The sequence below is a fragment of the Anomaloglossus baeobatrachus genome, chromosome 2 (genome assembly GCF_048569485.1).
Source record: "Anomaloglossus baeobatrachus isolate aAnoBae1 chromosome 2, aAnoBae1.hap1, whole genome shotgun sequence".
Lineage (NCBI taxonomy): Eukaryota > Metazoa > Chordata > Amphibia > Anura > Aromobatidae > Anomaloglossus > Anomaloglossus baeobatrachus.
The window spans coordinates 541,109,756-541,132,531 of NC_134354.1; the positions used below are offsets into that span (position 1 = coordinate 541,109,756).

At 49.8% G+C, this 22,776-nt stretch overlaps 1 protein-coding gene across 1 annotated transcript in view; it reads left to right on the plus strand.

Annotated features, from left to right (window-relative positions):
* Positions 1-22,776, plus strand: part of PCID2 (PCI domain containing 2) — a 99,292-nt gene that overhangs the window by 64,422 nt on the left and 12,094 nt on the right. The window contains exons 11-13 of the mRNA XM_075336646.1: positions 3,061-3,161; positions 19,031-19,104; positions 20,943-21,068. Of these exons, the coding sequence (XP_075192761.1) occupies positions 3,061-3,161; positions 19,031-19,104; positions 20,943-21,068 (301 nt within the window). The remainder of the gene's footprint in view (positions 1-3,060; positions 3,162-19,030; positions 19,105-20,942; positions 21,069-22,776) is intronic.

Here is a 22,776-nt window from a genome sequence, read left to right on the forward strand (position 1 = left end):
TCACGTACAAGCGCTCCACCCATCTCAGCCTGATCCTGCACCTACACCTTCTCCTACCACAAGTCATGGCGGGGAGAGTACAGGCCAAGCTGCAAACCACCTCACAGTATCCTCCTCGTGCACCGCAGTCTGCGGAGAAGATCTCTGGGACAAGTCTTGTGCAAAAATATGCCTAGTAAGGGTATATCCCAAAGGTCACCCAGAACGAGCTGTGAGGGTGTACAGCATCCTGGATGACCAGAGCAACAGGTCACTCGCCAGGTCTGAACTCTTCGACTTGTTCGACTTAAAAGGAATTGCCTACCCTTACACACTAGGTACTTGCAGCGGCATCTCAGAAGCTTGCGGAAGAAGAGCCAGTGGTCTCGTGGTAACATCTCTTGAAAATACCGTAGAGATACCTCTACCGACACTCGTCGAGTGCAACCAGATACCGGCTAACCGGGAAGAGATTCCAACACCAGAGGCAGCTCTTCACCACCCTCACCTGAGAACTATCGCCAGCAAGATCCCACCTCTTGATCATAGTGCAAAAATCCTGATTCTGATTGGAAGGGACATCCTCCGGCTACACAAAGTACGCCAACACATCAACGGGCCACACGATGCACCATTCGCTCAGCGCTACGACCTTGGCTGGGTGATCATAGGAAACGTCTGCGTAGGCAAAAGGAAGAGTCCCGACGCGATCTCCTCCTACAAGACGCACATCCTCCCAAACGGTCGCGGCACTCACTTTCAACCATGTCCGCATCACTACGGGGTGAAAGAGAGGCTGAGCGACACCAGGTGGCGACAGCAGCCTCCTGACTGCGCGGATGCATATCATCTCTGGGATGATGACTTCGGGTCAACAGCGTTCGAGTCTACAAACGAAGACAACAAATTGGCTCCGATGAGAGAAAACAAAGAATTCATAAAGATTATGGATAAAGAGTTCTCTCAAAATGACTCTAACAGTTGGGTAGCCCCATTACCCTTTCGGTCTCCAAGGCCAAGGTTGCCAAACAACTCCCAGCAAGCAACCGCAAGGTCCTCCTCTCTAAAACGCACTTTGGAAAGACAACCAGAGATGGAGAAATGCTTTGTCGAGATTACGCAAAACATCCTCGACAGAGATCATGCTGAACAGTGGCACCACATTCCCACCGAACAAAATCCAGCTGACCGAGGAACGAGACTCATTGCTGCATCCAAACTCAGCGACAACATGTGGCTGACACCTCCAAGTATCTTATACGAGGAGATCTGCGATAACTACGCCGGCAACATGTACGAGCTGGTGGAACCAGAATCTGACAAGGAAATGAGACCGGTCGTCTCCGCTCGCTACACTTCAGTACCATCAAAACAGAAGTTGAGACCTCATCGCTTCAAGCGCTTCACAAGTTGGTCATCTGCGGTACGAGCCGTAGCTCATCTTATTCACGTCGCTCACTGTTTCACCAACTACAAGTCTTCAACATGCCACGGCTGGCACATGTGTGTGATTCGTCCAGTCACCGAACTCGTGCTACTTTTACCAAAGGAGGACGTTACATGAACTAACTTTGTCGTTGGACACTGCCACGGCGGGGAGCGTACCTTTTCTTACCCCTGCTGTACGGAGACACAACTGTCCGTGTCCAATTGAACCTTGAACTTTTCCTTTGGATTAAAACTTTTCCGTTGGATTATTGGGTTGGAGGAAGAGTTGGCATGTTTGCGGCTTCCCCAATCTGAAGATGGGTTTGTTGAACTTGAATTCATGTTTAACATTTTTCTACTTTTTCATTTTTTACGCAAGGACAATGCGTCATCAACAAAGCATGGACTTGAATTCAGTGCATTACGTTGCATTTTTTGTGTTGTCTCTTATCTCGTTACAGGTTTCGTGACATTGAGGGACAGGATCGACTCCTTACGTCGTAGAAGGACTTGTGAAATCATATGATTTCAGACGGGGAGTGTTGTGTTCCATGAATGGGAACAACCTGTTGTATATAATTCTTGCATTGCATATTTTTCCTCCTATCAGGAAATTCCTTTATTGTTGCTAGGTAGATTAGACTGTATGAAGTTTGTCCCTATGTACCTCCCTTAGGGGCACTTTGCACACTGCGACATCGCAGGTGCGATGTCGGTGGGGTCAAATTGAAAATGACGCACTTCCGGCATCGCATGCGACATCGCAGTGTGTAAAGGCTGGATGATACGATTAACGAGCGCAAAAGCGTCGTAATCGTATCATCGGTACAGCGTCGGCGTAATCCATAATTACGCTGACGCAATGGTCCGATGTTGTTCCTCGCTCCTGCGGCAGCACACATCGCTGTGTGTGAAGTCGCAGGAGCGAGGAACGTCTCCTACCGGCCTCACTGCGGCTTCCGTAGGATATGCGGAAGGAAGGAGGTGGGCAGGATGTTTACATCCTGCTCATCTCCGCCCCTCCGCTCTGATTGGCCGCCTGCCGTGTGACGTCGCAGTGACGCCGCACGACCCGCCCCCTTAACAAGGAGGCGGGTCGCCGGCCACAGGGACGTCGCACGGCAGGTGAGTGTGTGTGTGAAGCTGGCGTAGCGATAACTTTCGCTACGCCAGCTATCACCACATATCGCTGCTGCGACGGGGGCGGGCACTATCGCACTCGGCATCGCAGCATCGGCCTGCGATGTCGTTGTGTGCAAAGCCCGCCTTAGTTGGCTTCTGTATAGAATGCTCCTCCCTTCTCCTTCAGTTAGTCTAGAGAAATCATTGCTGAAGAGACATGTCTGCAACCCTGTACAGATTATTCCTTTTCACCTGCCTATACTTTGTACTTAATACAAGATTCTAGAAGAAAACTACAGCGTTTCTCCTTGTCTTCCTACAAGTCATCGTTGGGCTGAGTTGAGCTATCTGTGGAAGCCGTAGAGTGAGTAAATCATACAGTTATCTAAGGAACTGATAATTACAGCGGTTTGATTCATTGCTACAAGGAAGAGACAGAATAGTTATACTGAGGAGCCAATGTAACCCTTTTATCGGCTTGTATACTAAATGATTATATTAAACTTTTATTACATTTTTTTGTCCCCACAGCTGAGGAATATCTGTCATTTGCCTTTAGGCGCTGTCTCCGTTCCTGCCAGAAAAATAAAAGGATGATTCTCATATATCTGCTGCCTGTAAAAATGCTCCTGGTGAGTGTCCTGGGGTTAGTAGCTGTTTCTGTAGCCCAAGATTGCTGCCACAATAAATAAAAAGGAGGGCACCACATCAATTCTAATCATTCAGAAGCATGGAAGATGCCTTTAACCCCTTAACGACCCATGACGTACTAGATACGTCATGGATCGTGTGCCGGAAAGCCCCGCCCCCTGCCGCCGGCAGGCGGCGGCGAGACGCGCACATATCAGCTGTTATCAACAGCTGATATGTGTGCCTGCTAGCCGCGGGTGGAATCGATTCCACCCGCGGCCATTAACCCCTTACATTTCGCTGCCAAAGTCTTGGCAGCGATATGTATTTGGGCGCCGCCATGACAGTGACTTACCCCGCCCCCGCCGGAAGTCACGTGACATGATCACGTGACTTTCGGCGGTTGCCATGGTAGCACAGGGTCATGTGATGATGCCTGTGGCTAACATGAGTCACTTCCTCTCAATGCCGGAATACAGCCGGCATTGAAAGTGAAGCAGCAAATCTGCAGTTCTCAGCTCTGTAGCTGAGATCTGCAGATAGTGCAGAGCGATCGGATTGCTGATCGCAATAGCCCCCTAGGGGGACTAGTAAAATAAAAAAAAAGTAAAAAAAAAAGTTTTAAAAAATTAAAAAAAATAAAAAAACCTAAAAGTTCAAATCACCCCCCTTTCACCCCATTGAGAATTAAAGGGTTAAAAAAATAAAAAATACACACATATTTGGTATCGCCACGTTCAGAAATGCCCGATCTATCAAAATATAAAATCAATGAATCTGATCAGTAAACGGCGTAGCGGCAAAAAAATTCCAAACGCCAAAATTACGTTTTTTGGTCGCCGCTAATTTTGCGCAAAATGCAATAACAGGCGATCAAAACGTAGCATCTGCGCAAAAATGGTACCGTTAAGAACGTCAGGTCGAGACGCAAAAAATAAGCCATCACTGAGCCTCAGATCCTGAAAAATGAGAACGCTACGGGTTTTGGAAAATGGCGCAAAACGTGCGCCACGTTTTTCGGACAAGCTTGTGAATTTTTTTTAACCCCTTAGATACAAGTAAACCTATACATGTTTGGTGTCTATAAACTCGCACCGACCTGAGGCATCATACCCACACATCAGTTTTACCATATAGTGAACACGGTGAATAAAATATCCCAAAAACTATTGTACAATCCCACTTTTTTTGCAATTTTTCCGCACTTGGAATTTTTTTGCCGTTTTCCAGTACACTATATGGTAAAACTTATGATTTAATTTAAAAGTACAACTCGTCCCGCAAAAAACAAGCCATATGGCAAGATTGATGGAAAAATAAAAAAGTTACGCCTCTCGGAAGAAGGGGGGCAAAAAACAAAAACGCAAAAACGGAAAGTGCCCGGGGGCTGAAGGGGTTAAAGACAGTACTCCTCTTTATATGGATTTCTTTTACCAGCAATTTCAGTGTCTGTGGGGGCTATTTAACAACTGTCTGCAGAAATGATGGCATTCGCTGTGTTGTGGAATCTAAAGCCCTCGATATATATTAGATAGTTTTTGGCTAAACGGTGATCCAGGCGATTATTCAGCCGGCAGCTATTTCGCCCGACTCTCGCATACATAGGAGCGCTCGCTCTGCCTGATGTCTGGCAGCTAATCTCAGGGAGCACAAAAGGATAGGCAGTTTGCAATTGGACATGCCGGATTCTTCTGTCCCCTAACATCATCTGCTGGAAGAGAATTGGGGGTCCATACTCATTAAATTGTTGTCCTAGCTGGTCCCTATTGGCGGATTTGCCCAACATTGGTCAATGTTTATGGGGGCCTGAAACAAAGTAAGATATGGGCTACAGAGACAGCATTTTTTTCATTTCATTGTTCATATTCTGTGTACTGTGAGTGAATTCTTGTCTGCTACTTTTTTTAAATGACTGTTGCGCCCCATTATCAGTTTTCTAGTGGTAGTGGTGCTCGCTGATCCTCTAGGGAGGACATCACATCCAATACCGAGGTCATTGATTGGCTGCAGAAGTCATGTGAATGGTGGAAGTGACAATTTCTGTGAAGTTCTTGTGGAAACCGACTGGAATTGTTTAGTAATGGTTGTTTTATTATGGTAACACATTTCTAGATCTTAACCATTTTTTTTCTTAAATCCTTGACAATTTCTTTTAAACACCACTTGAGTGATCGTTTTTATTGCACCACCGAGGTGGTGCATCAAATCTAAGTCCCCTGACCCCTCTCTTATACAGTTGTACTCAAAAGTTTACATGCCCCAGCAGATTTTTTGCTTTCTTGGCCTTTCTTCAGAGAATATGATAACATAAAATACTTTTTCCCACTCATGGTTAGTGGTTGGGTGAAGCAATTTATTGTCAAGATACTGTGTTTTCTCTTTTTAAATCATAATGACAACCAAAAACATCCAAATGACCCTGATCAAAAGTTCACATACCCCAGTTCTTAATACAAAGAATTAATAATAATAATGTATGTACACTCAAACATCAATGACAGCTTGAAGTCTTTTGTGGTAGTTGTGGATGAGGCTCTTTATTTTCTCAGATGGTAAAACCTCCTATTCTTCTTGGCAAAAGCCTCAGTTTCTGTAAATTCCTGGGCTTTCTCGCATGAACTACGCGCTTGAGTTCTCCCCAGAGTGGCTCAATGATATTGAGGTCAGGAGACTGAGATGGCCACTCCAGAACCTTCACTTTGTTCTGCTGTAGCCAATGACAGGTCGAGGTGGCCTTGTGTTTTGGATCGTTGTCATGTTGGAAGTCCAAGTACGTCCCGTGGGCAGCTTCCGGGCTGATGAGTTCAAATTTGTCTCCAGTATTTGCTGCTAACGTGCTACATTCATTTCTTTGTCGCTCCATTGGGAGACCCAGACAATTGGGTGTATAGCTTCTTCCTCCGGAGGCCACACAAAGTATTACACTTAAAAGTGTAAAGCCCCTCCCCTTCTGCCTATACACCCCCCATGCCTCACGGGCTCCTCAGTTTTTATGCTTTGTGCGAAGGAGGCTGACATCCACGCATAGCTCCACATCTTGGTCAGCAGCAGCTGCTGACTAGGTCGGATGGAAGAAAAGAGGGCCCATAACAGGGCCCCCAGCATGCTCCCTTCTCACCCCACTCTGGTCGGCGGTGCTGTTAAGGTTGAGGTACCCATTGCGGGTACACAGGCAGGAGCCACATGCTGTTTTCCTTCCCCATCCCTTAATGGGCTCTGGGTGAAGTGGGATCCTAATCGGTCTCCAGGCACTGAGACCGTGCTCCCTCCGCAGCCCCTGGGGAATCTGCTGGACAGGAGCCGGGTATCGTCAGGGACAAGGCCCTGCTACTGTGAGGTACTCTGTGTCCCCCTGGGGGACCGCGCATGGAGCGCTTGTGCCATACATACTGCAGCACTGCTGGGTGTGTTAGTGCGCCGGGGACTACCGCGCCGGCCGCGCTTATTTGCCGGCCGCGCTTATAACTTTAGTCCCCGGCTTTTGCGGCCTAGTATCGCATATTCCCGCCCCCAGGCCTGCCAGTCAGGGGAAGGGCGGGACGCTGTACAGGACGTCAGCGCTGAGGGCTGGAGCATACTCTGTATCCTCCTCCCCCCTCACTCAGCTCAGTGGGGCATCAGATTCCCGCACTTTCTAGGGCACGCCCACGGCCCCCTCCTCCCCACAGAACGCCGGCAGCCATTCCTGTCAGCACTTCTGACGCTGGAGAGGAGAGACAACACGGCTCTGGGAGGCCCAGGCAGGGAATCTGGTGATCACACAACCGCTTTGAGCGGTCGGTAAGCAGCACCTGGGTGCTGGCCCCACTGAGTGCCGAAGTGTACATATATATATATGCTTATATGCTATACATTTACACTGTACGGTCGCACTGTTGATTTTTGGCTATATACCCTCCTGGATTGTACTCAGAGGAGACAACAGCATGTCGTCCGCAAAAAGCAAGGGTGCCAAAGCACAGGCTTACTTTGCAACCTGTACCTCATGTGCGGCTATACTACCGGCAGGTTCCACCGATCCTCATTGTGTGCAATGCTCGGCCCCTGTGGCACTTACTCAGCCGGAGCCTCTGCTACTGGTGGCCCAGGTGGAACCACCTGCTACCACTGTCCAGGTGACAGGGACGGAGTTTGCAGTATTTGCTGACAAACTGTCTGAGAGTATGGATAAATGGTCTGCTAAGATACTAGAAGCCTTACAGTCCAGACCGGTGACTCAGGCCACGGGCACTGTTGAATCATTGACCCCAGGCCCCCCTCAGTTGGAGCAGCAAAGTGCTCCTGGGGTGACCCATAGGTCCCAGGGTGAGGTCTCTGACACGGACCGCAGTCCCAGGCCACCTAAACGGGCTCGCTGGGAAATTCCCTCGACCTCATCACACTGTTCGGAGTCTCAGCAGGAGGACTCTCTGGATGATGAAGCGGAGGTAGCAGATCAGGATTCTGATCCTGATGCCGCTCTCAACCTTGATACGCCTGAAGGTGACGCCATAGTGAATGACCTTATAGCGACCATCAATCAGGTGTTGGATATTTCTCCCCCAGCTCCTCCAATTGAGGAGTCAGCTTCTCAGCAGGAGAAATTCCGTTTCAGGTTTCCCAAGCGTACATTGAGTACGTTTCTGGATCACTCTGACTTCAGAGAGGCAGTCCAGAAACACCGAGCTTGTCCAGATAAGCGTTTTTCCAAGCGCCTTAAGGATACACGTTATCCCTTCCCCCCTGACGTTGTCAAGGGCTGGGCTCAGTGTCCCAAGGTGGATCCTCCAGTCTCCAGACTGGCGGCTAGATCCATAGTTGCAGTGGAAGATGGGGCTTCACTCAAAGATGCCACTGACAGACAGATGGAGCTCTGGTTGAAATCCATCTATGAAGCTATCGGCGCGTCTTTTGCTCCAGCATTCGCAGCCGTATGGGCACTCCAAGCTATCTCAGCTTGTCATGCGCAGATTAATGCAGTCACACGTACGTCTGCTCCGCAAGTGGTGTCCTTAACCTCTCAGGCGTCGGCGTTTGCGTCCTACGCCATTAATGCTGTCCTGGACTCTGCGAGCCGTACGGCGGTAGCATCCGCCAATTCGGTGGCAGTCCGCAGGGCCATGTGGCTACGTGAATGGAAGGCAGACTCTGCTTCCAAAAAGTTCTTAACCGGTTTGCCATTTTCTGGCGACCGTCTGTTTGGTGAGCGATTGGATGAAATCATTAAACAATCCAAGGGAAAGGACTCATCCTTACCCCAGTCCAAACCAAACAGACCTCAACCACGGAAGGTACAATTGAGGTTTCGGTCCTTTCGGTCCGCGGGCAGGTCTCAATTCTCCTCGTCCAAAAGGCCTCAGAAGGATCAGAGGAACTCCGATTCATGGCGGTCTAAGTCACGTCCTAAAAAGACCGCCGGGGGAACCGCTCCCAAAGCGGCCTCCTCATGACTTTCGGCCTCCCCAAACCGCATCCTCGGTCGGTGGCAGGCTTTCCCGCTTTTGCGACGCCTGGCTGCCACAGGTAAAAGACCGTTGGGTGAGAGACATTCTGTCTCACGGTTACAGGATAGAGTTCAACTCTCGTCCTCCGACTCGGTTCTTCAGAACATCGCCGCCCCCCGAGCGAGCCGATGCTCTTCTTCAGGCGGTGTGCACTCTGAAGGCAGAAGGAGTGGTGATCCCTGTTCCTTTTCAGCAACAGGGTCACGGTTTTTACTCCAACTTGTTCGTGGTGCCGAAAAAGGACGGATCCTTCCGTCCTGTTCTGGACCTAAAACTGCTCAACAAACATGTAAAAACCAGGCGGTTCCGGATGGAATCGCTCCGCTCCGTCATCTCCTCAATGTCCCAAGGAGATTTTCTAGCATCAATCGACATCAAAGATGCTTATCTCCACGTACCGATTGCTCCAGAGCATCAGCGCTTCCTGCGTTTCGCCATAGGGGACGAACACCTTCAGTTCGTGGCACTGCCTTTCGGCTTGGCGACAGCCCCACGGGTCTTCACCAAGGTCATGGCAACAGTAGTAGCAGTTCTGCACTCTCAGGGACACTCGGTGATCCCTTACTTAGACGATCTGCTTGTCAAGGCACCCTCTCAAGTGGCATGCCAACACAGCCTGAGCATTGCTCTAGAGACTCTCCAGAGTTTCGGATGGATTATCAATTTTCCAAAGTCAAATCTGACACCGGCCCAATCACTGACATATCTTGGCATGGAGTTTCATACTCTCTCAGCGATAGTGAAACTTCCACTGGACAAACAGCGTTCACTGCAGACAGGGGTGCAATCTCTCCTTCAAGGCCAGTCACACCCCTTGCGGCGCCTCATGCACTTCCTAGGGAAGATGGTAGCAGCAATGGAGGCAGTTCCTTTTGCGCAGTTTCATCTGCGTCCACTTCAATGGGACATTCTCCGCAAATGGGACAGGAAGTCGACGTCCCTCGACAGGAACGTCTCCCTGTCTCGGGCAGCCAAGGCTTCCCTTCAGTGGTGGCTTCTTCCCACTTCTCTGTCGAAGGGGAAATCCTTCCTGCCCCCATCCTGGGCTGTGGTCACGACGGACGCGAGCCTGTCAGGGTGGGGAGCGGTCTTTCTCCACCACAGGGCTCAGGGTACTTGGACTCAGCCAGAGTCCTCCCTTCAGATCAATGTTCTGGAGATAAGGGCAGTGTATCTTGCCCTAAAGGCGTTCCAGCCGTGGCTGGAAGGCAAGCAGATCCGAATTCAGTCGGACAACTCCACAGCGGTGGCTTACATCAACCACCAAGGCGGAACACGCAGTCGGCAAGCCTTCCAGGAAGTCCGGCGGATTCTGCTATGGGTGGAAGCCACAGCCTCCACCATATCCGCAGTTCACATCCCGGGCGTAGAAAACTGGGAAGCAGACTTTCTCAGTTGCCAGGGCATGGACGCAGGGGAATGGTCCCTTCACCCGGACGTGTTTCAGGAGATCTGTTGCCGCTGGGGGATGCCGGACGTCGACCTAATGGCGTCCCGGCACAACCACAAGGTCCCGACATTCATGGCACGGTCTCAAGATCACAGAGCTCTGGCGGCAGACGCTTTAGTTCAGGATTGGTCGCAGTTTCAACTCCCTTATGTGTTTCCTACTCTGGCACTGTTGCCCAGAGTGTTACGCAAGATCAGGTCCGACTGCCGCCGCGCCATCCTCGTCGCTCCAGACTGGCCGAGGAGGTCGTGGTACCCGGATCTGTGGCATCTCACGGTGGGCCAACCGTGGGCACTACCAGACCGACCAGACTTGCTGTCTCAAGGACCGTTTTTCCATCTGAATTCTGCGGCCCTCAACCTGACTGTGTGGCCATTGAGTCCTGGATCCTAGCGTCTTCAGGGTTATCTCAAGAGGTCATTGCCACTATGAGACAGGCTAGGAAACCAACGTCCGCCAAGATCTACCACAGGACGTGGAGGATATTCTTATCTTGGTGCTCTGATCAGGGTTTTTCTCCCTGGCCATTTGCCTTGCCCACTTTTCTTTCTTTCCTTCAATCCGGATTGGAAAAAGGTTTGTCGCTCGGCTCCCTTAAGGGACAAGTCTCAGCGCTCTCTGTGTTCTTTCTGAAGCGCCTAGCCAGACTTCCACAGGTCCGCACGTTCCTGCAGGGGGTTTGTCACATAGCCCCTCCTTACAAGCGGCCGTTAGAACCCTGGGATCTGAACAGGGTGCTGATGGCTCTTCAGAAACCACCTTTCGAGCCAATGAGGGATATTCCTCTCTCACGCCTTTCGCAGAAAGTGGCCTTCCTAGTAGCAGTCACATCACTTCGGAGAGTGTCTGAGCTAGCAGCGCTGTCATGCAAAGCCCCTTTCCTGGTGTTTCACCAGGACAAGGTGGTTCTGCGTCCGGTTCCGGAATTTCTCCCTAAGGTGGTATCCCCCTTTCATCTCAATCAGGATATCTCCTTACCCTCTTTTTGTCCTCATCCAGTTCACCAATGTGAAAGGGATTTGCACTTGTTAGATCTGGTGAGAGCACTCAGACTCTACATTTCTCGTACGGCGCCCCTGCGCCGCTCGGATGCACTCTTTGTCCTTGTCGCTGGCCAGCGTAAAGGGTCACAGGCTTCCAAATCAACCCTGGCTCGGTGGATCAAGGAACCTATTCTCGAAGCCTACCGATCTTCTGGGCTTCCGGTTCCCTCAGGGCTGAGGGCCCATTCTACCAGAGCCGTGGGTGCGTCCTGGGCCTTGCGGCACCAGGCTACGGCTCAGCAGGTGTGTCAGGCAGCTACCTGGTCGAGCCTGCACACTTTCACGAAACACTATCAGGTGCATACCTATGCTTCGGCAGATGCCAGCCTAGGTAGGCAAGTCCTTCAGGCGGCGGTTGTCCACCTGTAGGAAGGGGCCGTTTTACGGCTCTATTTCGAGGTTTTACTTTACCCACCCAGGGACTGCTTTTGGACGTCCCAATTGTCTGGGTCTCCCAATGGAGCGACAAAGAAGAAGGAAATTTTGTTTACTTACCGTAAATTCCTTTTCTTCTAGCTCCAATTGGGAGACCCAGCACCCGCCCCTGTTCCCTTCGGGCTGTTGTTCTTTGTGTACACATGTTGTTCATGTTCAATGGTTTCAGTTCTCCGAAATTTCTTCGGATTGAATTTACTTTAAACCAATTTATAACTTTTCCTCCTTCTTGCTTTTGCACCAAAACTGAGGAGCCCGTGAGGCACGGGGGGTGTATAGGCAGAAGGGGAGGGGCTTTACACTTTTAAGTGTAATACTTTGTGTGGCCTCCGGAGGCAGAAGCTATACACCCAATTGTCTGGGTCTCCCAATTGGAGCTAGAAGAAAAGGAATTTACGGTAAGTATACAAAATTCCCTTCTTTTCCATCAACTTTGACCAAGTTTCCTGTGCCTTTGTAGCTCACACATCCCCACATCATCAGCGATACACCTCCGTGCTTTACAGTAGGAACAGTGTTCCTTTCATCATAGGCCTTGAAGACACCTCTCCAAATGTAATGTTTATGGTTGTGGCCAAAAAGTTCGATTTTGGTCTCACTCCAAATTACCTTGTTCCAGACGTGTGGAGAATTGTCTCTGTGTTGTTTTGGCATATTGTAGGCGAGATACTTTGTGGCATATATGCAGTAATGGCTTTCTTCTGGCGACGCGACCATGCAGCCCATTTCTTTGTCGCTCCATTGGGAGACCCAGACAATTGGGTGTATAGCTTCTGCCTCCGGAGGCCACACAAAGTATTACACTTTAAAAAGTGTAACCCCTCCCCTCTGCCTATACACCCTCCCGTGCATCACGGGCTCCTCAGTTTTATGCTTTGTGTGGAAGGAGGCACACATCCACTCATGCATCGGTTGGAAGAAAAGTGGGCCCCCACGGGGCCCCCGGCATGTTCCCTTCTCACCCCACTACGTCGGCGGTGCTGTTAAGGTTGAGGTACCCATTGCGGGTACAAAGGCCGGAGCCTCATGCCGTCTCCTTCACCATCCCTTAGCGGCTCTGGGAGAAGTGGGATCCTGAGCGGTCATCCAGTCACTGTGACCGTGCTCCCTCCGCAGCCCCTGTGGGAATCTGTCGGTTAGGAGCTGATTTATCCTCAGGGACCGGGCCCTGCATCACTAAGGTACTCTGTATCCCCATGGGGGATGTGCATGGAGCGCCTTCATCCCGGACGCTGCAGCAGCTGCTTATTTGTGACGGCCGGCGGACTTCCGCGCCGACCGCGCCTGTTTGTCGGCCGCGGTCTTAAATTTAGTCCCCGGCTTCAATTGCGGCCTAGTAGCAAAACTCCCGCCCCCGGGCCTGTCTATCAGGGGTAAGGGCGGGACTGCCGACCTGACGTCGGTTGTGAGGGCCGGAGCATCCTGTATGTCTCCTCCCCCCTCACTGATCACTGTGGGGACTCCAGATTCCCGCACTTTTCTAGCGCCGCCCACGGCCCCACTCCTCCCCAGAGAGCTCCGGCAGCCATTTTTTTGGCATTCTGCCTGTGGAGGATTTCCAGGAAAGAGCTCTGCAACGCTGGGAGACCTAAGGCAGGGAATCTGGAGGACACACACTCCGCTTTTTAGCGGTCGGTAAGCCACACCGGTCACCCGGTGCTGGTCCCCTTAGGGTGCCGGAATAGATACGATATATATATTTATATATATTTCTGTTTGGCCGGGCTGTATACCCTTTCCCATATACCCTCAGTGATCACTCTCCTAGGAGACAACAGCATGTCGTCCACAAGGAGCAAGGGTGCCAAGGCACAGGGTTATTTTGCGTCCTGTACCTCTTGTGCGGCTAGGTTGCCTGCGGGTTCCACCTACCCACACTGTGAGCAATGCTCAACTCCTGTTTTGCTTGCTCAGCCGGAGCCTCGGTCACTAGTGGGCCCCTCGGCTCAGGTAGAACCCCTTGCTCCCCCTGTCCAGGCGGCAGGGACAGAGTTTGCAGTTTTTGCTGAAAAACTATCTGAATCACTCTCACAATCCATGGCTCAGTCTATGGACAAATGGTCTGCCAAGCTGCTTGAAGCTTTGCAGTCCAGACCGCTCCTTCCACAGGCCCCGGGCCCTGTTGGATCTTCGCCTCCAGGCCCCTCTCTGTCCGCGCCGCAGCACGTTCCCAGGGGGGGCCCTAGGTCTCATGTGGAGGACTCCGGCCCGGACCACAGTCCCAGACCGGCTAAGCAGGCCCGCTGGGAATCTTCCCCGACTTCTTCACGCTGCTCGGGTTCCCAGCTTGAGGACTCTCTGGAGGACGAGGCGGACGTCGCAGCTCAGGGCTCTGAACCTGACGTTGCTCTCAATCTTGATACACCTGAAGGGGACGCCATAGTAAATGACCTTATCTCGTCCATAAACCAGGTGTTAGATATATCTCCCCCGCCGCCACCTGTAGAGGAGTCGACTTCTCAGCAGGAGAAACACCAGTTTCGGTTCCCTAAACGTACGCGGAGTGCGTTTTTTCGATCACTTTAACTTCAGAGATGCTGTCCAGAAGCCCAAAGCAGTTCCGGACAAGCGCTTTACTAAGTGCCTTACTGACACACGTTACCCCTTCCCCTCTGACGTAGTTAAGGGTTGGGCTCAATGTCCCAAGGTGGATCCCCCAGTCTCCAGATTGGCGGCTAGATCTGTGGTATCGGTTGCAGATGGCTCATCTCTAAAAGATGCCACTGACAGGCAGATAGAACTCCTGGTGAAGTCCATCTATGAGGCCACGGGCGCGTCTTTTGCCCCGGCCTTTGCAGCCGTGTGGGCACTCCAAGCTATCTCAGCTTGTCTGGCTGAGATTAATGCTGTCACACGCAATTCTGCTCCGCAAGTTGTGTCTTTGACTTCTCAAGCGTCAGCTTTTTTTTCCTACGCCATGAACGCAGTCCTAGACTCTGCTAGCCGTACAGCTGTGGCATCCGCTAACTCTGTGGCAGTCCGCAGGGCCATGTGGCTGCGCGAATGGAAAGCAGACTCGGCTTCCAAGAGGTTCTTAACCAGTTTGCCGTTTTCTGGCGACCGTTTGTTTGGCGACCGATTGGATGAGATTATTAAGGAATCCAAGGGAAAGGACTCCTCCTTACCCCAGTCCAAACCGAAGAGACCTCAGCAACGGAAAATACAATCGAGGTTTCGGTCCTTTCGTCCCTCCGCCAAGCCCCAAACCTCTTCGTCCAACAGGCCGGAGAAAGGCCAGAGGAACTCCTATGCGTGGCGGTCCAAGTCACGCCCCCAAAAGGCCGCAGGAGGCACTGCTTCCAAGGCGGCCTCCTCATGACTCTCGGCATCCCCGAACCGCATCCTCGGTCGGTGGCAGGCTCTCCCGCTTTTGCGACGCCTGGTGGCCACATGTTCAAGACCGATGGGTGAGAGACATTCTGTCTCACGGTTACAGGATAGAGTTCAGCTCTCGTCCCCCGGCTCGTTTCTTCAGAACATCGCCGCCCCCCGAGCGAGCCGATGCACTTTTTCAGGCGGTGAACGCTCTGAAGACAGAAGGAGTTGTGATCCCTGTTCCCCCTCAGGAACATGGTCGCGGCTTTTACTCCAACTTGTTTGTGGTGCCAAAGAAGGACGGCTCGTTCCGTCCCGTTCTGGACCTCAAACTGCTCAACAGACATGTGAGCACCAGACGGTTTCGGATGGAATCTCTCCGCTCGGTCATCGCTTCAATGTCACAAGGACACTTCCTAGCATCGATCGACATCAGGGATGCTTATCTCCATGTGCCGATCGCACCCGAACATCAACGCTTTCTGCGTTTCGCTATCGGGGACGAACACCTTCAGTTCGTGGCTTTGCCTTTCGGCCTGGCGACAGCCCCAAGGGTGTTCACCAAGGTCATGGCATCTGTTGTGGCGGTCCTGCATTCTCAGGGCCACTCGGTGATTCCCTACTTAGAAGATGGTGGCAGCGATGGAGGCAGTGCCCTTCGCGCAATTCCATCTGCAACCACTCCAGTGGGACATTCTCCGCAATTGGGACAGGAGGTCGACTTCCCTCGACAGGAACGTCTCTCTTTCCCTTGCAACCAAGACGTCACTTCAGTGGTGGCTCCTTCCCAACTCTCTGTCGCAGGGAAAATCCTTCCTACCCCCAACCTAGGCTGTGGTCACCACGGACGCGAGCCTGTCAGGGTGGGGGGCGGTTTTTCTGCACCACAGGGCTCAGGGAACCTGGACTCCGATAGAGTCATTCCTTCAGATCAATATTCTGGAGATAAGGGCAGTGTATCTAGCCCTATTGGCCTTTCATCGGTGGCTGGAGGGCAGGCAGATCCGGATCCAGTCGGACAACGCCACTGCCGTCGCATACATCAACCACCAAGGCGGCACTCGCAGTCGTCAAGCCTTCCAGGAAGTCCGACGGATTCTGCAGTGGGTGGAAGCCACAGCTTCCACCATCTCCGCAGTTCACATCCCGGGCGTAGAAAACTGGGAAGCAGATTTTCTCAGTCGACAGGGCATGGACGTGGGGGAATGGTCTCTTCACCCAGACGTGTTTCGAGAGATCTGTCGCCGCTGGGGAACGCCGGACGTCGATCTCATGGCGTCACGGCACAACAACAAAGTCCCGGCATTCATGGCCCGGTCTCAAGATCACAGAGCTCTGGCGGCGGACGCATTAGTTCAGGATTGGTCGCAGTTTCGACTGCCCTATGTGTTTCCTCCTCTGGCGATGCTGCCCAGAGTGCTGCGCAAAATCAGGTCCGACTGTCGTCGCGCCATTCTCGTCGCCCCAGATTGGCCGAGGCGGTCGTGGTACCCGGATCTGTGGCATCTCACGGTGGGTCAACCGTGGGCGCTCCCAGACCGTACAGACTTGCTGTCACAAGGGCCGTTTTCCCATCTGAATTCTGCGGCCCTCAACCTGACTGTGTGGCCATTGAGTCCTGGCTCCTAGCGTCCTCAGGGTTATCTCAAGATGTCATTGCCACTATGAGACAGGCCAGGAAACCAACGTCCGCCAAGATCTATCACAGGTCTTGGAGGATCTTCTTATCCTGGTGCTCTGATAATGGTTTTTCTCCCTGGCCCTTTGCCTTACCCACTTTTCTTTCATTCCTTCAATCCGGAATGGACAAGGGTTTGTCTCTCGGCTCTCTCAAGGGACAAGTATCGGCGCTATCCATATTTTTTCAAAAGCGTCTAGCCCGGCTTCCGCAGGTCCGCACGTTCCTGCAGGGAGTTTGCCACATAGTCCCACCTTACAAGCGTCCGCTGGAACCCTGGGACCTTAACAGGGTGCTAACGGCTCTTCAGAAACCACCTTTCGAGCCGCTGCGGGATGTCTCTTTATCACGTCTTTCGCAGAAGGTGGCATTTCTAGTGGCAGTTACATCGCTCCGTAGAGTGTCGGAGCTGGCAGCGCTGTCATGCAAAGCCCCCTTCCTGGTTTTTCACCAGGATAAGGTGGTTCTACGTCCGGTCCCGGAATTTCTCCCTAAGGTGGTATCCCCTTTTCATCTTAATCAGGATATCTCCTTACCTTCATTTTGCCCTCATCCAATTCACCAATGTGAAAAGGATTTGCACTCATTAGATCTGGTGAGAGCACTCCGGCTCTACTTGTCTCGCACGGCGCCCTTGCGCCGTTCAGATGCCCTCTTTGTCCTTGTCGCTGGCCAGCGTAAGGGATCGCAGGCTTCCAAGTCAACTTTGGCTCGGTGGATCAAAGAACCGATTCTTGAAGCCTACCGTTCTTCTGGGCTTCCGCTTCCTTTGGGGCTGAAAGCCCATTCTACCAGAGCCGTGGGTGCGTCCTGGGCATTGCGGCACCGGGCTACGGCTCAGCAGGTGTGTCAGGCAGCTACCTGGTCTAGCCTGCACACTTTCACGAAACACTATCAGGTGCATACCTATGCTTCGGCAGACGCCAGTCTAGGTAGGCTAGTCCTTCAGGCGCCCACCCACCTGTAAGAGGGGGTCGTTTTCGACTCTTTTTTTTTTTATCGAGGTATTCTTTTACCCACCCAGGGACTGCTTTTGGACGTCCCAATTGTCTGGGTCTCCCAATGGAGCGACAAAGAAGAAGGGAATTTTGTTTACTTACCGTAAATTCCTTTTCTTCTAGCTCCTATTGGGAGACCCAGCACCCGCCCCTGTTCCCTTCGGGCTGGTTGTTCTTTTGTGTACACATGTTGTTCATGTTCAATTGTTCTTTTGGTTCATGGTTTCAGTTCTCCGAACATCCTTCGGATTGAATTTACCTTAGACCAATTTATAAGTTTCCTCCTTCCTGCTTTTGCACCAAAACTGAGGAGCCCGTGATGCACGGGAGGGTGTATAGGCAGAGGGGAGGGGTTACACTTTTTAAAGTGTAGTACTTTGTGTGGCCTCCGGAGGCAGAAGCTATACACCCAATTGTCTGGGTCTCCCAATAGGAGCTAGAAGAAAAGGAATTTACGGTAAGTAAACAAAATCCCCTTCTTCCCGTAGATCTGTTGACAGTTGTTTTGCTTTCCCCATTACTCACAATCCAGAAACATCAGTGGCTGGATGTGGGATGCAAGAGTCTGTCTGGATCCCAGAAACTCACTCAGCTTTTATGCACACACACTGATTACAAGCAAACAGGTCACAGGTGAGAATGTTACCTTTATTAGCCATTCAAACCCATTTGTGTCAACTTCTGTGCATGTTATCAGGCCAAAATCACCAGTCAACTTTTGATCAGGGTCATTTGGATGTTTTTGGTTGTCATTATGATTTAAAAAGAGAAAACACAGTAGTTTAACAATAAATGGCTTCACTCAACCACTAACCATGAGTGGAAAAAAAATATTTTGTGTTATCATTCATATTCTCTGAAAAAGGCCAAGAAAGCAAAAAATCTGCCGGGGTATGGAAACTTTTGAGCACAACTGTACTCACTATCTACCGTATCTTCTATCAGTGCCTCTCTTGTCCATCTTCAGCAATTTGTGACCTGCCTGCAACTCTAGTGTTTCATGGAGAGTGCCGGAGGTCACAACTCAATACATCTGTATGAGAGTATCATTATGGCTTTGTTCTGGCTCTCATAGAGATGCATTGGGAGCTTGTGACATAACTTCTGACTTCTGGCTAGTCAGAAGTTACTGTCACAAGATGTAGCTGCAGACGTCCTGAACAGAGTGGTGTTTGTAAAATGTGAAGACAACAAAAGATGAAGTGCCACTCCAGCTCTGAAAAAAAATAAAAAAATCCTGCTGGAGTGGTGCTTTAAGAAAATATAGTAAGTTTACTTGTAGCCTTTATGAAAACCATCCATGCAGTGAACTGTATTGAATTACAAACTTACTCTGCTACATTGACAGTTTGGCTCTGCTTCATTGGTATATGCATAGTTAGGATGTATTTATGCATAATCTGAGATCTACCAAATGTATTGTGTACTGTGCATTAATACAAAGTAATTGGTTTTCCATTAACCCATAGGGTCACATGCCAACCATTCAGCTTCTGAAAAAATATGACCTGATGCAATTTGCAGAGGTGACAAAGGCTGTTCGGTATGTATAGTGTCCTTTTCGCTGTAGGAAACAGATATTTTTTCTTAAATGTGTCAATGATAGATTGTGACCTTCTGTAGACCTATAGGGATCACGGAATAATAAAGGAGTACCCACGTTTACATGATTGACGACTGATCCTTAGGCGGGCTTTACACGTTATGACATCGGTAACGATATATCGTCGGGGTCACATCACTAGTGATGCACATCCGGCGCCGTTACCGACATTGCAGCGTGTAAACCCTAGGAGCGACGATCACCAATCGCAAAAAAAAAAAAAAAAAAAATCGTTGATCGGTGACACGTCGCTCCTTTTCATAATATCGTTATTGCTGCCGATACGATGTTATTTGTCGTTCCTGCAGCACCACACATCGCTGTGTGTGAAACCGCAGGAACGATTAACATCTCCTTACCTGCCTCCACCGACAATGCGGAAGGAAGGAGGTGGGCGGGATGTTATGTCCCGCTCATCTCCGCTCCTCCTCTTCTATTGGCCGGCCGCTTAGTGACGTCGCTGTGATGCCGAACGCACCTCCCCCTTGAAGGAGGTATTGTTCGGCGGTCACAGCGACGTCGCCGACCAGGTATGTGCGTGTGAAGCTGCCGTAGTGATAATGTTCGCTATGGCAGCAATCACCACATATCGCATGTGCGACGGGGACGGGTGCTATCGCGCTTGACATCGCTAGCAATTGCTAGTGATGTCGCAGCGTGTAAAGTCCGCCTTAGTGTGGGAATATCAACTATCAGGTGTTTTCAGTCTTGGCGGCGGCTGGCAGTAAACACTGAATGGAGCCAGAGCAGCACAACTCTTTTCAAAAGGAAAGTTGTGCAATTTTGAAAATTACTTTATTAGGGGATTTCTTTTAATTCCTTTTAAAAAAAAAAGTACATTTAAGTGGCTTCCAACCCCTCTCTTTTCTCTAGTGTGTTTCTCTACCACCACCTGCATTTGGAGTACACATAATGGCAGTGACATGGTCAGCACCTTTGTCTTATTAATCTGCTGCAGGGGATTGTTCTAACAACAGAACACTCAGAGGATGATACAAGAAATGACCCTTTCACTGCCATCACCTGTACTCCAAATGAATATGTAAAGGTAGGCAAATAGTTTGGGGATAATCGGGTTTGGAATCCATTTACATGCAATTTTTTATTTAGAGGAATGATGTCAAATCCACTAAATGGCTTTGACACCCCTGCTTTGCCCCAGTCTGTTTACCTTCCTTCAGTTGCATTGATATCAGAATGTACTCATTTGGAGTACAGCTGATGGCAGTGACACCTGTCTCCTTCTCTTATCACAACAATATTGTGCAGAAGCTTATCCTAGAGTTAGTAAAGAAAAGCTGCTTACCATTTGTCTCACCAAGTCTGGTGACACTGACAGGGTCCATTGACTTAAATGAGGCAGATGGAGTTACTTTGTGCTCTGTCTGACCTAATTTTCATTATTGTTCACTTTTTTTGAGGCAGATACAAAAATGTTGTCTACCATGGCAAAATGTGGTTCGACAGAGCACAAGGCGACTTCGTCCGACTCCATACAGTCATTATAGTTTATCAGGAATTCGGACATAAGCCCTGACAGAGTCACTGTCGTGTGGTAAAAATGTGAACACAGCCTTAATAATTGACGTGCGGCTGATACAACCATTCTGAATTGTCCACACAATATGTCCTATATGCAGCTTTCTGTTTTGGTCATCTGGAAGTATTTTTTGGAATGTAAGGGTCGTTTACTTAGGAAGCTGTGCTGAGAATGTTTTCTTTGAAGTGTCAGTCTAATGCCACCAGTCTCCTTTACACTTCACTGTTTGTGTTCTTAGTGATGGGAATCTATTACTGCTGACTGAGGCATTGACCAAACACGAAACCTTTTTCATCCGTTGTGGCATTTTCCTTATCCTGGAGAAATTGAAGATCATCACACACAGAAATCTCTTTAAGAAAGTGTAAGTTTCCTTTGCCTGTGTTAAAATCTTATGAATCTCAACCTACAATATCACGGGTTGATTGGGTTGTAGATATGACCTCCAAGTGGTAAGGACTTGTCTGGTAAGATTTAGGGTGAATGCACACAATGCATACGACAGTAGCACTTACATTAACGAGATTCTAGATATCTTATCTATACTTTGCTCACATTTCCTGTGTATAAGGCCTAAGACACATGGCATGAAAATTGGACTGAGTGGAATGCGATAAAACATTGCATTCCACTCTCACCAATATTAACCTATGTCCCAGCACCCATGAGCGATTATTTTCTTGGCCCCAATCGGACCGAGAAAACAATCGCAGCATGCTGCGATTGTAATGCGAAACTCTTTCTCTCACACCCATTCAAGTCTATGGGGCCAGAGAAAGATCGCACTGCACTTGCAGTACACCGGTGTATCGCGAGTGCAGGGCGAGAATGGCAATAGCCGGCTAAGGAGGAGAGAGGGAGATGAATCCCTCCCCTCCGCAGCGCCTGCCCGCCCCTCCTCAGCACCGGCCCACCCCACCTCAGTGCCGGCCCATCCCCCGCAGCTGAGGTCCAATTGCATGATTGGAAATATCAAAAAACTGACCCGCACATCCAACAAATGTGAACAGGTGCTAGCTGAAAAAACATAGTAACTATAAATGCATACAGTTGCACTCTGAAAAAGCCAAAAATGTACAAGGGAAAATATGGCACTGCATTACTGCAAAAGAGAGATATTTAGTTTATGTATTGGCCAATGCATGTAAGCCCGGAAACCCTGATTATAGAGATATACCTTGCCGTTGGTTTCCAGGCTTACATGCATTGGCCAATACATAAACTAAATATCTCTCTTTTGCAGTAATGCAGTGCCATATTTTCCCTTTTACATTTTTGGCTTTTTCAGAGTGCAACTGTATGCATTTACAATCGCATGATTGGACCTCAGTCGCAGTGACACTCGCATGACACTCGGCTCCCGCTGTGCTGCCAGCGTGAGCCGAGTGTCATGCGAGGATCGCATTAGTCCCCATGTGGCCCCAGCCTAAGTTGCACAGTGGCACAGATTGTAAAATCAGCAGCTTCTCTGTTCTTTGTGCGGAATGCCTGGTGAATTTCTCTCTTTGCAATTGCTTAAAATCCATGAGTAACAATTGCAGATTTACCTGAAGATGAACACTGGAAAATCTCATAAAAGCCATAACATGCTTATCCCCCTTAGCTGTTCTTATACTTTTTTAAGACTGTAGTGGCCAGCCGAGAAAATAGGATTCAGTTTACATGACACTTTTGGTTTTGTATAGAGAGCAGAACATAGAGAATGATGAGAATGCTGTTAGGAAAAGGACACAAATTATTGCTTTCTCTGGCAGTTGCTTGCATGTTCTGATTGCAAAAATAGACTCCAAAAGGGTCAATGTGTTATAAAAAATTGTAGTGCCAGCACTCGTAAACCATTGATCTCGGTGTGATCATGACCTAGGGTGTGGGCACAAGTGTTTCCATTAACATACTATATATGCTGTTGATTAATGTGTGCTCTCATAGAGGATATACAGTTAGCTCCAGAAATATTTGGACAGTGACACAAGTTTTGACATTTTAGTTGTTTACCACAACATAATCAAGATACAGGCATATAATCAATAAGGGCTTAATGTGAAAAGTCTCAGATTTAATTTGATGGCGTA